The 13,764-nt window shown below is 36.7% G+C and overlaps 1 protein-coding gene across 1 annotated transcript in view; it reads left to right on the top strand.

Moving 5' to 3' along the window:
* Positions 1 to 13,764, top strand: part of LOC145687660 (glycine receptor subunit alpha-2-like) — a 235,189-nt gene that overhangs the window by 106,686 nt on the left and 114,739 nt on the right. Inside the window, exons 2-3 of the mRNA XM_081761120.1 lie at positions 9,061 to 9,154; positions 11,133 to 11,283. Of these exons, the coding sequence (XP_081617246.1) occupies positions 9,078 to 9,154; positions 11,133 to 11,283 (228 nt within the window). The 5' untranslated portion in view covers positions 9,061 to 9,077. The remainder of the gene's footprint in view (positions 1 to 9,060; positions 9,155 to 11,132; positions 11,284 to 13,764) is intronic.

Genomic DNA, 13,764 nt, shown 5'->3' with positions numbered 1-13,764 from the left:
ACTGAGTTGGGACGAAATTTATCCTGCAACCGAAGTTTGTTCGAAACGTATAAAATTACGTTTGTTTAGTTTAAAGTTGGATCTGAACCACTAATTTTCAAATTTTACTTCGGATCGCAGTCAAAATCTATACAGTAAATTCCGACGTCTCATGTCTCTACCCTCAAAATTTAATGCTAAAAGGACGAAAATTGCGCCCATTAGCGTGGTGCATACATACAGACAGACGAACAAATTGAGATTAAATTGTAACAAACACTGACGTTGGGTACTGATGTTACAATAAATACCACGCTTTAATGATTAGTTCCGCAGGCAACTGCTATACCTTGCGCTTTCTCGTCTGGTCTCTTCATACAAACTATGCCAAGGTGTAAAGTTTCGAAGAAAATTTAGAACTGAGGTGGGGAAGAGGGACGAAATACAATTTTCATAATATAATGAAAAAGAAATTGGTGATATAAAGTTAATTCTTCTCTGAAGTCCCCAGTTGCACCTCAGCCACATCACTGACGTTATCAGAAGCAATTTTCGGATTAACACTTTTGCCATTTGTTTGAGTTTCCAGTTTTTTTTAACAAAATTGCATTTTTCATAATGATTCTTCATTCTTTGAACTAAACCAACCATTTCTTTCGTATACGTTTTGCAACGAGCTAGTATGGTCGTTTTCTTATCTGATGGAGTTTGAGTTACTTTAATAAATTTGCTCCAAATGATGTCCATTTTTCTTCCCGTAAAACTCACGTTAAACGATTCCAAGTTGTACGGAGACTGAGAACCAACATGTACCCTGTACTGTAGCAACGAATGTCTGCGATATTTTAATTTCAGAACCGCAATTTAGAAAATAATATTTTGTTTGTTTTATGAATACAACACAAAAATTTGTTTCAATGAAATTATTTTATTTATTTTTAAATATCAGTTCTACAAGTAGTCCAACCTTCGACTACGACACTTTCGTGCAAGTTAACTGACAAGCATTTAAACAATACAATATATGTTTAAAATAAGAGGAAAAAGGAGACAAGATAATTTGTAGATCACCACAGTGACCTGCTCTGCCGTGTCGTGACAAAACGCTGTAACTTTGGCGAAGAAGTTTTGCGAAAATGAGCCTTAAAGTTTTCATCCGAAAATGTGATCTGTATCGTGTAGAACCAGTGTAACTAGGCAATAATGGTCAACCAATCAATTTTCACCAAATTTAATCACACAACATGCATTTACGTAACATTTAATGTAACCACGTGTTTCCAAAGTCAAGATACACTATTTCTTCACGATACAGGTCACATTTTCGGATGAAAACTTTAAGGCTTATTTTCGCAAAACTTCTTCGCCAAAGTTACAGCGTTTTGTCACGACACGGCAGTGCTGTAGACACGAGAAATCAAACATTCACATGGGAAGAAAACAATCGTCTGAATGGGAAGCACTTTTTGACAATTTTCTTTCTCTATCAGATTTGTTTTACAAAAATAAAATAAAATAAAAATAAAAATATGTTTAAAACAGGTCTTAAGATACATTTAAAAAAAATGTTTAAAATGTATACAAAATTTGTTTTAAACAAAATCATTTGTTTAAACCAAGTTTTAATCATTTGTTTTAAACAAAACAACCCTGCTGAAAATACCAAAATATTTTCAGAATTCACTAAATAGAAGCAAGCAATCTAGTTTACTTTTGATTATGTTTTATTGTAATTTAATATAATTTTCCCAGACCACCTTAGGAAATGCAGAGAATACTAAATGCATGGAAGTCGCTATGGCTTAAATCTTCCTCTAGTTATTTTTGATTCACTATTGTCTTAGAAAACAATCTCATCTCTTGACATCTAGAATACACTCTCTTCCTAACATTCGCATCGCATGGGGGAGGTAACTTATCATGGAAAAATATTTCCTAGCGAAAGACAACTAGGTCTATTTTTTTATTTTCATAGACTAGGTTAGGTAGTGTGTTGTTTTCCACGCTCATATATGTCCCCAATCGCTAAAGTCATTGTAACTACAGAAATAATTTAAGTTGAAGTACAGGTCACTGCGCAAGCCAAGATGGAAAGGAATGGGTTTTGTCAATGGTACAAATTTCAATAGCACTTGTAATGGTTTATTTTCTAGTAACGTTGCACTTGAACATATAAAATACAGGTTTTTTACATTGTGCAAAAATATGCTGCCAGTAGAAAATAACATCTAATAGTGCCATCTTTCATATACACTCACTTATTATATCCGGCGTAAATCACTTGTAATCATTTTATACTAGAACACTACACTTGTAAACCTATAATACAGAGTATTACTTTGTATTTCATTCTGTCGCCTGCAGATATGTGTTCCTTATAAACATGCCTATCCATACAAAGAATTGAATTTTACATGTAAATAGTTCAAAGTGTCGTGCGCCAAAGCTACACCTGCACATAAGAATGAGATACAGGTGAAGACGGAGGTCAAGAGGGAAAAAAGCTGCAAAAAGGAGTGAAAAGGGAGAAATTTTTGTATGATGGTTATTAGTAGCGAAAAATACATTAATGAAGTGCCATCTGGGAAAGTAGAAGAAGAGAAGAAAACGAAAAAAAAGTTCTGATATAAAACAGTTGAATATTTGTTGTTTGTAGTTGAAAGATAAAGTGTTGAATGTTTGTTGATTTCGGCTCCTATTGCCTATTATTTCGTGTGCTTGAGGGAACTCAAACGATGTTTTCGAATATCGTAGCTTTTGATATGTTAATAGTATTGAGTGAAGTCGGGAGAATTATCGCGTGATGCGCGGCTATATGGTCAACGGTTTCTCAATCGTGCTGGGCAGTCGAGGAAAGCGTTTCGTCTCTTGCACTTGGTGTGCAGAGGACTGGGCATGTCCCTCCTCAACACAATAGTCGTCAGCAGGTCAGGCGCCGTGTTTAGGATGAACGGTCTCCCGGCATCCTTGCTGCAGTCCATTTGGTTCCCCAAATCTCGAAAACACGATTCGCCAGGGATGCTGCGATAAGCAACATGACGGTTTGGTGGATTCTGCTCAACAACGTGCTCCATTTTGACCATGTTCATCTGAATCAGAAACTCCGAGAACAAAATTTACATATCCGTCTAGTTTTGTCAGTGGATGAGTGCCAGGAAACCCATGTTTCCACCGGGACATTCTGTGGACGGATGTAGCAACCTTCAAGAGTAATGGAGATGTCAGCATACACAACGCACACTACTGGTCCAGTTTGAATCCTTTTTCTGAAGTGTCTACGTGCACTACGAACAGAGAAAAATGCCTTTGCCGGGTGGACTGATAGTAGCAATTCAACTTCAAATAACAGACGTAGATCCCAAACCGCAGAATTTAACGATAAGTGTTTCCCGTTAAAGTTTCTATTTCAATAATACTTCCAAAGAAATCGAAATTGATACCATTTTTCATTTGAAATTTTGGAGTTGACCACCGTGGATGTATCCCCGCTACGCCAATTGATATAGAAGCATCACCATTGATTCTTCACGCATGATTTTGTCATTCGGCTTTTTGTTGTTGTTTGAAGTGACTGTGTGCACTATGAACAAAGGAAAATGCCTGAGATGGCAATTGGTGTGAAGTGGCAATTCAACAACAAATAACATAAGTAGATACCAAACCGTGGAATATGACGTAAAGTGTTTCCCGTAAAAGTTGTTTCTTTATCAGTAATACTTCCAAAGAAGTCGAAATTGATACCAGTTTCCATTAAAAATTTTGGAGTTGATCCCTTTGATGCATTCCCGCTACGCCATTGGATATAGGAGTATCACCATTTTATTCTTCAGATACGATTTACTCATTCATTTTCTGTTTGAAGTGTCTGCGTACACTACGAACAGAAGAATGAGTTTACCGGGTGGTCTGATAGTAGCAATACAACAAATACCAGACGTAGATCCGGAACCGTAGAATTTAACGAAGAGTGTTTCCCGTAAAAGTTAATTCTTTTTCAATATTCTAAAAAATCGAAATTGATACCATTTTCCATTAAAAATTTTTGAGTTGACCCCCGTTGGTGTATTCCCGCTACGCCACTGGATATGGAAGTATCACCATTTGATTCTTCATGTACCATTTGGTCATTCATTTTTTGTTTCCAGCGTCTACGTGCACTAGAAGCTGAGAAAAATGCCTAAGGCTGGTGGTCTGATACACCCTCTCCCCTTCCCTACATTGCACCGTCAAACTAAAATGATAAAAGTCATCCCAGGTCCGAACTTCATCCATGTTGAAAATTTGAATGAGGTCGGTTTGGTGGTTCCAAAGTTATGAAGTTTTACTAGTATATACCCGCTTCGCTGGGTGAAATGAAAATTTAAATGCACAATTCCATATCTCACGTGTTCTGTACCCGTGAAATATGCTGTTTTCGTTTTTAATGGCATCGAATTAAATGGCATCGGAAAGATTATTGATCACCTCGGCGACCCCGAATATCACGTATTCGACGCTAATATTAATCATTTTCGATCATTTTATCTCCCCGTCTCCCAAGCTACTGGGCTGAGTTTGGTTTCAAACGGGATCGGAAGCGTCATTCTTCATCTCAGCGACCCTAAAAACTACGGATCAGACACTAGTATCGGATAATTTTGAACATTTTTATATATATATCTCCCCTCCTCTTCTTTCATGTTGTGCGGCACGGCATTGGATGTGTCACCGGTCATCTGAGTGACCCAGGAAACTATAGATTCGACACTATATGGGTTATTTTTTATTTCCCTCTCCCCCTCTCAGAAGACGCGCGGCTGAATTTGGAATTAACACCGTAAGAAGTGTCATTGTTCATCTCGGCGATATCAGAAATTATAGATTCAACTCTAATTTCGAATAATTATATCCCCCTCCCCCATGTTGCGGCCCATGTCATCGGAAGTGTCACCGTCCATCTGAGCGACCCCAAAAATGTGGATTCAGCACTAATATCTGTCATTTTCGATCATTTTTAAACATTTTACTCCCCCTCAACCAAGTTGAAGGTTTGAATCTGAATTTAAACGGGATCGAAAGTATCACTGTTCATCTAAGCCACCCAGAAAACTATAAATTCTACTGATAGTGGACATATTCGACCATTTTTAATATATCTATTTCTCCCTCTCCTTCAACTTGTGGAGCTGATTTTGGATTTAAACCGGATCGGAAATGTCTCTGTTCATCATAATGATCCCGAAAACTATGGATTAGACGCTAATATTGGTCATTTTCAATCATTATTATATACAGCTCCTCCTCCCCTCATCCGTGCTGCGGCACACGGCATCAGAATTGTCACTGTTAATCTCAGCAAATCCTAAAACTATGGATTCGACACTAATATTAGCCATTTCCGATCATTTTTAATGTTTATTCCCCTCCCCTACGTTGCAACTTCCCCCTCTCCAACTATCAGGGCTGAACTTGGATTGTTACAGCATCAGAAGTAACACTGTTTTTCTCATCGATCCCGCAAACTATGGATTCAACACTAATATTGGTCATTTTGATCATTTTTAAATTTCTCCTCCTTCCCCCTCCCCTACGTTGCATCGTCAAAGTGAGTAGCCTAAAGTAATCCCTGCCCGAAAACTCATGTATTTTGAAAATTTGATTGAGATCGGTCGGATGGTTCAAGAGTGATAAAGTCACAAAGGTAGTCATTTTTATTTTTTTACATATGTCTCTCCCTCCCTCTCCCCTATGGTGGCTCGTCATAGTGAAACGATAAAAAACACCCAAGGTCCGACCCTCATACCTGTTGAAAATTTGATCGAGATTGGTTGGGTGGTTCAAAAGTTATTAGTTTTTATTCATATGTTCCCCTCTCTTCTCCCTTTCCTAGGATCTACCGTTAAAGTGAAATTACAAAAATGTTTCCAGATCCGAACCTTATGCATGTTGAAAATTTGATTGAGATTGGTCGGGTGGTTCAAGAGTGATGAAGTCACAAAGACAGTCATTTTTTTTTTTTTTTTTTACATATATCTCCCCCTCCTCTATACTGGCTCGTCATAGTGAAACAATAAAAAGCACCCAAGGTCCGACCCTCATACCTGTTGAAAATTTGATCGAGATTGGTTGGGTGGTTCAAAAGTTATTAGCTTTTATTCATATGTTCCCCTCTCTTCCCCCTTTCCTAGGATCTACCGTTAAAGTGAAATTACAAAAATGTTTCCAGATCCGAACCTTATGCATGTTGAAAATTTGATTGAGATTGGTCGGGTGGTTCAAGAGTGATGAAGTCACAAAGACAGTCATTTTTATTTTTTTACATATATCTCCCCCTCCTCTATACTGGCTCGTCATAGTGAAACGATAAAAAACACCCAAGGTCCGACCCTCATACATGTTGAAAATTTGATCGAGATCGGTTGGGTGGTTCAAAAGTTATTAGTTTTATTAGTTTTTATTCATACGTTCCCCTCCCTTCCCCCTTCCCTAGGATCTACCGTTAAAGTGAAATTACAAAAATGTTTCCAGATACGAACCTCATGCATGTTGAAAATTTGATTGAGATCGATCGGGTGGTTCAAGAGTGATGAAGTTACAAAGACAGTCATATTTTATTTTTTTTACATATATCTCCCCCTCTCCCTCCCCTATGGTGGCTCGTCATAGAGAAACGATAAAAAGCACCCAAGGCCCGACCCTCATACATGTTGAAAATTTGATCGAGATTGGTTGGGTGGTTCAAACGTTATTAATTTTATTAGTTTTTGATCATGTCCCCCTCCCCACCCCCTTCGCTAGGATCTACCGTTAAAGTGAAATTACAAAAATATTTCCAGATTCGAATTTCATGTATGTTGAAACTTTGAATGAGATCGGTCGGATAGTTCAAGATTTATTAAGTTACAAAAATAGTCACTTTCAGTCTTATATAAATTGATTTTTTATACCTCCCCCTCCTTCTCCCGCCATACGTTGCTCAGTCAATTTAAAATTATAGAAACAATCCCAGGCCTAACCCTCATCTATGTTGAAAATTTGATCAAGATCGGTTGAGTGGTTCGGGAGTTATTAAGTTTTATTTATTTTTTATAACCACTCCCCCCTCACCTTTACCATCCAAGTGAATAGCCTAAAACCAGCCCGGCCTTGAACCTCATCCATGTTACAAATTTGGTCGAGATCGATCAGGCGGTTCAGCAGATTTAAAGTCACAAACATAGTGATTTTCAATTTTATATATATACTAGCAGCGTTCACCCCGCTTCGCTGCGGTCACCCTGGAACGCAATAAACTTTGTTACTTAGATAATTTTTACTTTTTCGCTTTCAAGTGATATGATAAAAACCATAGAAGAATGTTAACATTATATCGCCTGTCATTTATGTTAACCCGCCGAGTGACACGGTCATGTGGGTTGCATATAAATACGGTTAGATTTAGCTATGATGAGCTAACAAAGGATTTGTACGTTATGGACACTTGAATGGTCAATTATCTCAAGACACTGGTAATTAAAAATTAAAGTGATATGATAAAAACCATCTAGGGTCCAAATCCTAATAACCCCCCAAAAATAAAAGAAATTGGTTCAGCCGTATTAGCGTGATGAGGTAACAAAGGATTTGTGCGTTCTCTTTTATATATATAGATAGATATATTTTTATATACACACGTCTCCCTCCCCTCTCCCTCTCCTCAGCTCCAGTAAAAAAAAGCATTTTAGGCATAGGGTTATTTTTACGTAATATTCATATCCCAGTCCTTACTCTGAATAATTCCTCTGCTATAGCTGCTATTTTTCTTTAACGTTTCAACAAATACTTGATTGGCAACAATGGTGAACGCAGCCGCTGGGAGTTTGAATTGCTCTAGTTCCTGCTTGGAATACACACGTAGATGGCACTGCGTCGGAATACACACCGATCGAGAAACGAAATTTTTCAGTCTGAACACACACTTTACACACACAAACCGGCTGTATCTGTATAAACAAGCGGAGTCAAAAGAACTCGCGGGGGGACCCCTATAAGGGTCCTGAACGCGCTAAAAGTAAAAAACATTTTGAGCAACCACTAAAAAATGCTCGCTTTGCAAAAATTGCTCAGAGTGCTGCTTTGTAGACCGATCGACCTACAAAGATTGGCGGGTTCACCAACGCACCCCCCCACACACACACCACACACATCACCAAGCCAAGCCTGAAAGAAAGAAGCCAAACAAAGTATGTATTTAAACCTGGCGGAATCCATATTCAGAATTTGAAAATTAAACCGTGCAGATCGTTTATTCATGATTGTTCTCATAAAATTTTCGTTTGTCCAGGATTTATAAACAATTTATACCACAAACAAAATGGGCGGTGGCAACTTCACGTAGCAGAACCCATTTTCGGCAATCGAAAATAAACCATGCAGATAAGATTTCTATTATCTTTTGTATTTCTATTAGCGTAGCAAGTGTGTGCATTGCAGATTCCAGCTGGAAGGGAAAACTTGTAGAATACAAATTTTTCACAGCCAAAAACAATTGACTTATTTGAAGAACATTACTTTGCTCTGTACATACGAGTAGATTAATGGAGGGCGGGGGAATGATAAATTTTATTTTAAGTGTCTTTTTTCTTACAAATTCTTACAGCTACAGAGTTAAAAGTACGATCTCTCGGAAGAAGGTATAGACGTTTATTTCTTAATCTCAAATGCTCAGATATCAAGAATGACAACTGGGATCATAAGAATGAAGTAGTAAGAGTTATTTATATTTGAAATTCATACATGCCATTATTAACAATCGTCGATCCATTACTGGATGAAGGTCTTTTAAATACTTTTTGACAACCATCTATCTTGGATAATTCTTTTCCAAGATATTCGAAGTGCAACATAATTTTCTCACACCATTTATATGCTGTGTAGGTCGCTACCTGTCACAAGTGAGTTCTATCTATCTCACACCATATATATATATCGAAAGAGAGAGAGAGAGAGAGAGAGAGAGAGACGGTTGTAAAAAAAATTAGAATAGCACCACTGGCTATAGCACCCATGATATATCACGAATTTATCACCTTTGTTATTGATCATTAATATTTTAATTTTTAGGTTTTGCAGCAATCAAAATGAGAAGCAAGAAAAGAAAGAAGAGCGAATTTCCAACTGTGCTGATTATCATCCTACTGTATGCGTCATTTCCTCAGTGAGTATACACTTCTATTTTTATGTACTTAATGATGATCTCGAGAATGAAGTTCATAGAAAACGAGGAAATTGACTGTTTGTTTTAGTTGTTTTGATAGTCACTTCTTACTTCGATGGTGACATCAGAGCTTTGTGCAAAATGGTATTTCTAGACATCAAATCTTTCCTTCTTTTCATACTTATTAGTTGTAATCTAATTCTCGATTTCATACAGAAAGAAAATGTGATTTAGTAAAATACTGAGATGCAATTCAAGAATAATCACTCCAACACAAGATGATCATTTCAAAATATTCTTATACTGTATATGTGTAGCAAAGTTTTGACTATAAATAGAAGACGGCCAACATAATTTCTTCAAACGTCATAATATTTGATAATCTTTTCGTGCTTTATTTTCACACATCGCGTCAGATTTTCTTCTACAGGCAACAAAAGTTGGGACAAACAATTTCTTTTATTCTTTGAAATGAGTGATGGTGTTCCACCTTCGTTTCCAGCCATTGTGCTACTGTTTCTACAGCATTCCTGAAACATTTGGTTAAAAGAATAAATAAATAAATAAAACAATTATATTGTTTGAATAATTTACTGGTAATGCTTACGAAATCGCCGTATACTGAACACCAAAACATTTTTAGAACTTAATAAATAAAAGCAGGTAATATCTAGTTTACTTTTGATTATATTTAGCCACCTAAGTGTATGCAGAAAATACTAAATACATGGAAGTCGTGAGACCAATAATACTGTAAATTATGGGTACGTAAAATATCAAGTAATACTTTCGACAAAGTGGATACTTTCAAATACCTAAAATCAACATTACCAGACCAAAACCATATCCACAAATGAATTAAATGTCGACTGAAAGTAAATAATTTGTGTTGTTATTAGGTCCGAACTTTTTTGTCGTCGCGAATTCTGTCGAAGAATTTCAAGCTTAAAATATATAAAAGCACAATTATGTATGTTGTTCTACATGGTTGAGAAACATGGTAGCTTATTTTAAGGAAAGAACGCAGACTGAAAGTATTCGAGAATAAAATCCTAAGGCGAATATTCAGACCTAAGAGAGACGGGAATGAGAAGTGGCGGAAACTTCATAACAAGGAACTCCATAATTTACATTGTTTCCCTGACATTATTAGGGCCATTAAGTTTAGGCTCACATGGGCAGGTCATGTAGCCAGAATGAAAGAAAGTCGAAGCGCTTTCAAAATTTTCATTGCAAACTCAATCGGAAAGAAAAGACCATTATGAAGCTCTAGGCCCGGTTGGGAGAACAATATTAAGATTGGTCTTTTAGAAATAGGGATAGAAAGCAGAAACTGTATCAAATTGGTTAAGGTTGTGTCCAACACTTGGAATGCGGTGGGATGTCCCTATATAACAACATGGCATATTTCTTTCCAAAATATTATGAAGACTATTTATTTTATACATTTCGAAATTCGCCCAAATGTTTGTTAGTATTAATGTTGCATGTTCAGTTTTACTTTTTCTTGCTAGGGTAATATTAGAGCGCGCTAATTAAAAATTATTTTCTTCCATTTAAATGCTGTTTAATATATTGAATCAATGGAGAGCTTTTGTGAATGCGGCATTGAACTTCTGGGTTCCATAGCCCATAAAGTTAATTGGGTAATTATGTTTAGTTGTCGTCAATATTGAAGAGACCGGTAAAGAAGGCGTAATTATAAACTTTTCTAAATAAGAATTTAAGCGTTGAGAATATATAACTGTGATCCTAAGGTTTCGTCAATTTCAGTTGTGTTTTTAAATAAAGGGTGGCGCAGAAGTAAATTTACCCAGATAACATAAATGTTACTGTGTGGGTAAACTCACTTATGCTCCACCTTGTGTGATTGTGTTTGTGTGTGTGCGTGTGGATTTCTTTGTTTGTTTTCCCTTCTTTTGTTTCTTTTTATTTTTACCGATAAATCTTCAAATTGATTCAAATTCTGTATTTTCAGGTCGTCAAAGTCACTAACTTTAAGTGACATTCTACCTGAAGACCCAAAGACCTACGACAAAATGCAGCCACCAAAAAAAGAGGGAAGGCCAACCACTGTCTCCTTTCACGTCACTGTCATGGGGTTGGATTCCATTGATGAAAACTCTATGGTAAGATATGGATTGCATTTCTACTTGTTACTTCTAAATAATGTATAGGCATTTGTCTTTCCCAGAGTTGCGTTTTATACGTAGAACAGGTATTTCCAACTGAATGATCTGTGACGTCACAGTTTGCTTCTCTCTTCACAGGGAGAAGGGAAGTAGTGGGCAAGTTACCTGATTTTGATGGAAGACAGTGGTGACAAGCAAACAAAAAGATCGATAATGTAGTCGATGGTTTTGCAGGCATTCTACTCGTGGATCCAAAAATGTGTTTACACTGCCAAAACTTCTGGTACGTCACCCTCTGCCTTCTTTCGTCATTGTGTTTCTCTCTGCTTTCCTCAGATTATAAAAGAAAGCTCCTACGTTATACATTGGCCAGTTGGAAATGATTGCTTTAGACTAAAGGAAAATGAAAAGAGGGGAAATATTTGAAAGGAATGGTTACTCCATTCTTATACACCGAGAAAAAAAATGTAGATGGCGTACTTAAAAAGATAGGTTACATGCGTAATTCCTGTTGTTGTTGGACTTAACGTACAGCAGACGTATAACTGAAAACGCATGTTTTATAATACTTTCTGTATAAGTGTTCCATCTATACGTACTTTCCGTATGAAACAATGTAGGCGGTCAGGATCTCACATACAAATGGACGTATATAACATATAGCTGACGAATGTAACATAATTATATGCATATGATATATGGAAAACTGTTAGATGCCAGACATCCTGCAACGGCATGATGTAACACCTAAGGGCAGTGCCTATGTAGCATACGGATAACGTATGCTCCGTATTGATTTCTATAGTAAGCAAGAGGATGCCGTATATTTGTACCATATACCGCTGTCCGGAGAACGGATTTTTCCCTGTGTACCTCATTTCCTCCCTTTCTTTCCTCATTTTGTTTCTCTCTGCTTTCCTCAGATTATAATACCGCACTCCTACGTCAGAAATCGGCCAGTAGGAAATGACTAATGTAGACAGTATTGACGGATAACCTACTACAGCTAATCTCGGCTTTAACGATATCAAAGGGACCTAAAAATAGTGTTATTGTAACTGAAATGTCCCATATCAGTATCATACATCGGTAATTGAGAATGATTTAGTATTTGACCACTCGATTAAGCCTATATTGCAGATACTAGTTTGAGATGTTTGATGCATTTGTGAATGTCATACTAAGCATGGTATAAAACGACTTGCCTTATGAGGAATTAGTTCATCTCACTGAATATTTGTAATAGACGAGGTGTCGCAGAAACCGATTTTGCTATAACCAAGTTCAGCTGTATTTATCATATTTACTTGAAATTGATGAAAATCCTTCAATTCTCTATTTACTTAAAGGTCTCTATTTACTTAATTCAATGTAAACATTGAATTTTAGAACAGGTTACAAGTTTTGGGGTTGCAATGTGGATTATTTATGGCAAAGATCCAAAATTGACAACAGTATGGTAAATTTGAAAACGTGTAGAAACACACAAGCCAATATCATAAACCTTATACTGATAAACAATTTTTTCCTCGCTCTCTCACCATTTCTCTGATTCCCTCTCTCAGAACATACAACACACACCTTCTCAGTACAACCTTTTACTTAGTTTTTGGAGGTACTTGCTCTGGGAAGTGTCTACAAGTTTGTCGTTCTATCTTCCAAAATCCACCTGGTTGGGCAAACCCATTATCACTACTGAATGTGCGACGCATTTCCCGCTAAGACACAGGAGAGTAAAAAGAGCAGTCCATGCACTTTCTACCATCTGTTGTCAACAGTTTGAACTACAAGGACCAAGGGATAGTTACAGAACGATTTCAGCCGCAAATTGATGACTCAGAGGCTTAGAGACTTAAGGTTAGTGTAAAGGGACAAGTTTTGCCGATAGATGTCACTACAGTCTTCCTATCTCTCCCATGTATTTTTTACCTTTTATGAAAATTTACAATTTTTTAAATAAATTTCAACCTAGAGAAAGAACTTCATAACCTATTAAAGGGAACAAACCGTGTCGATTTTTTATTTAGAATTTTCTTCATTGTTGAAACAGCTTCATCGTTAAAGATTTGGATATCCATTTCAACAATCAAGCCATTTCAACAATGAAGAAAATTCTAAATAAAAAATCGGCACGGTTTGTTCCCTTTAATAGTTTATGAAGTTCTTCTCTAAAAATTCGAAGTCTCTAGGTTGAAATTTATAAAAGAAATTGTAAATTTTATAAAAGGTAAAAAAAATACATGGGAGAGATAGGAAGACTGTAGTGACATCTATCGGCAAAACTTGTCCTTTTAAACCAACCTTAAAGAGAGAGCCGAGTAGACACGGTCATAGGTTTGATGGCAAAAGCAGCACCACCGTGTATACAGGGTCTTAGCGCTATAAGTATAAAGTAAAATCAAGTTAAATAAGAATATTTAATCCTCTAAAATCCATATTGCTAAAATAAGGACAGAGACTAGGAGATAATACACAATT

Source organism: Thermobia domestica, chromosome 6 (genome assembly GCF_964235325.1).
Source record: "Thermobia domestica chromosome 6, izTheDome1.hap1.1, whole genome shotgun sequence".
Taxonomy (NCBI): domain Eukaryota; kingdom Metazoa; phylum Arthropoda; class Insecta; order Zygentoma; family Lepismatidae; genus Thermobia; species Thermobia domestica.
The sequence above is the reverse complement of the archived record's forward strand: the minus strand, read 5'-3'. Positions and strand labels throughout refer to the sequence as shown.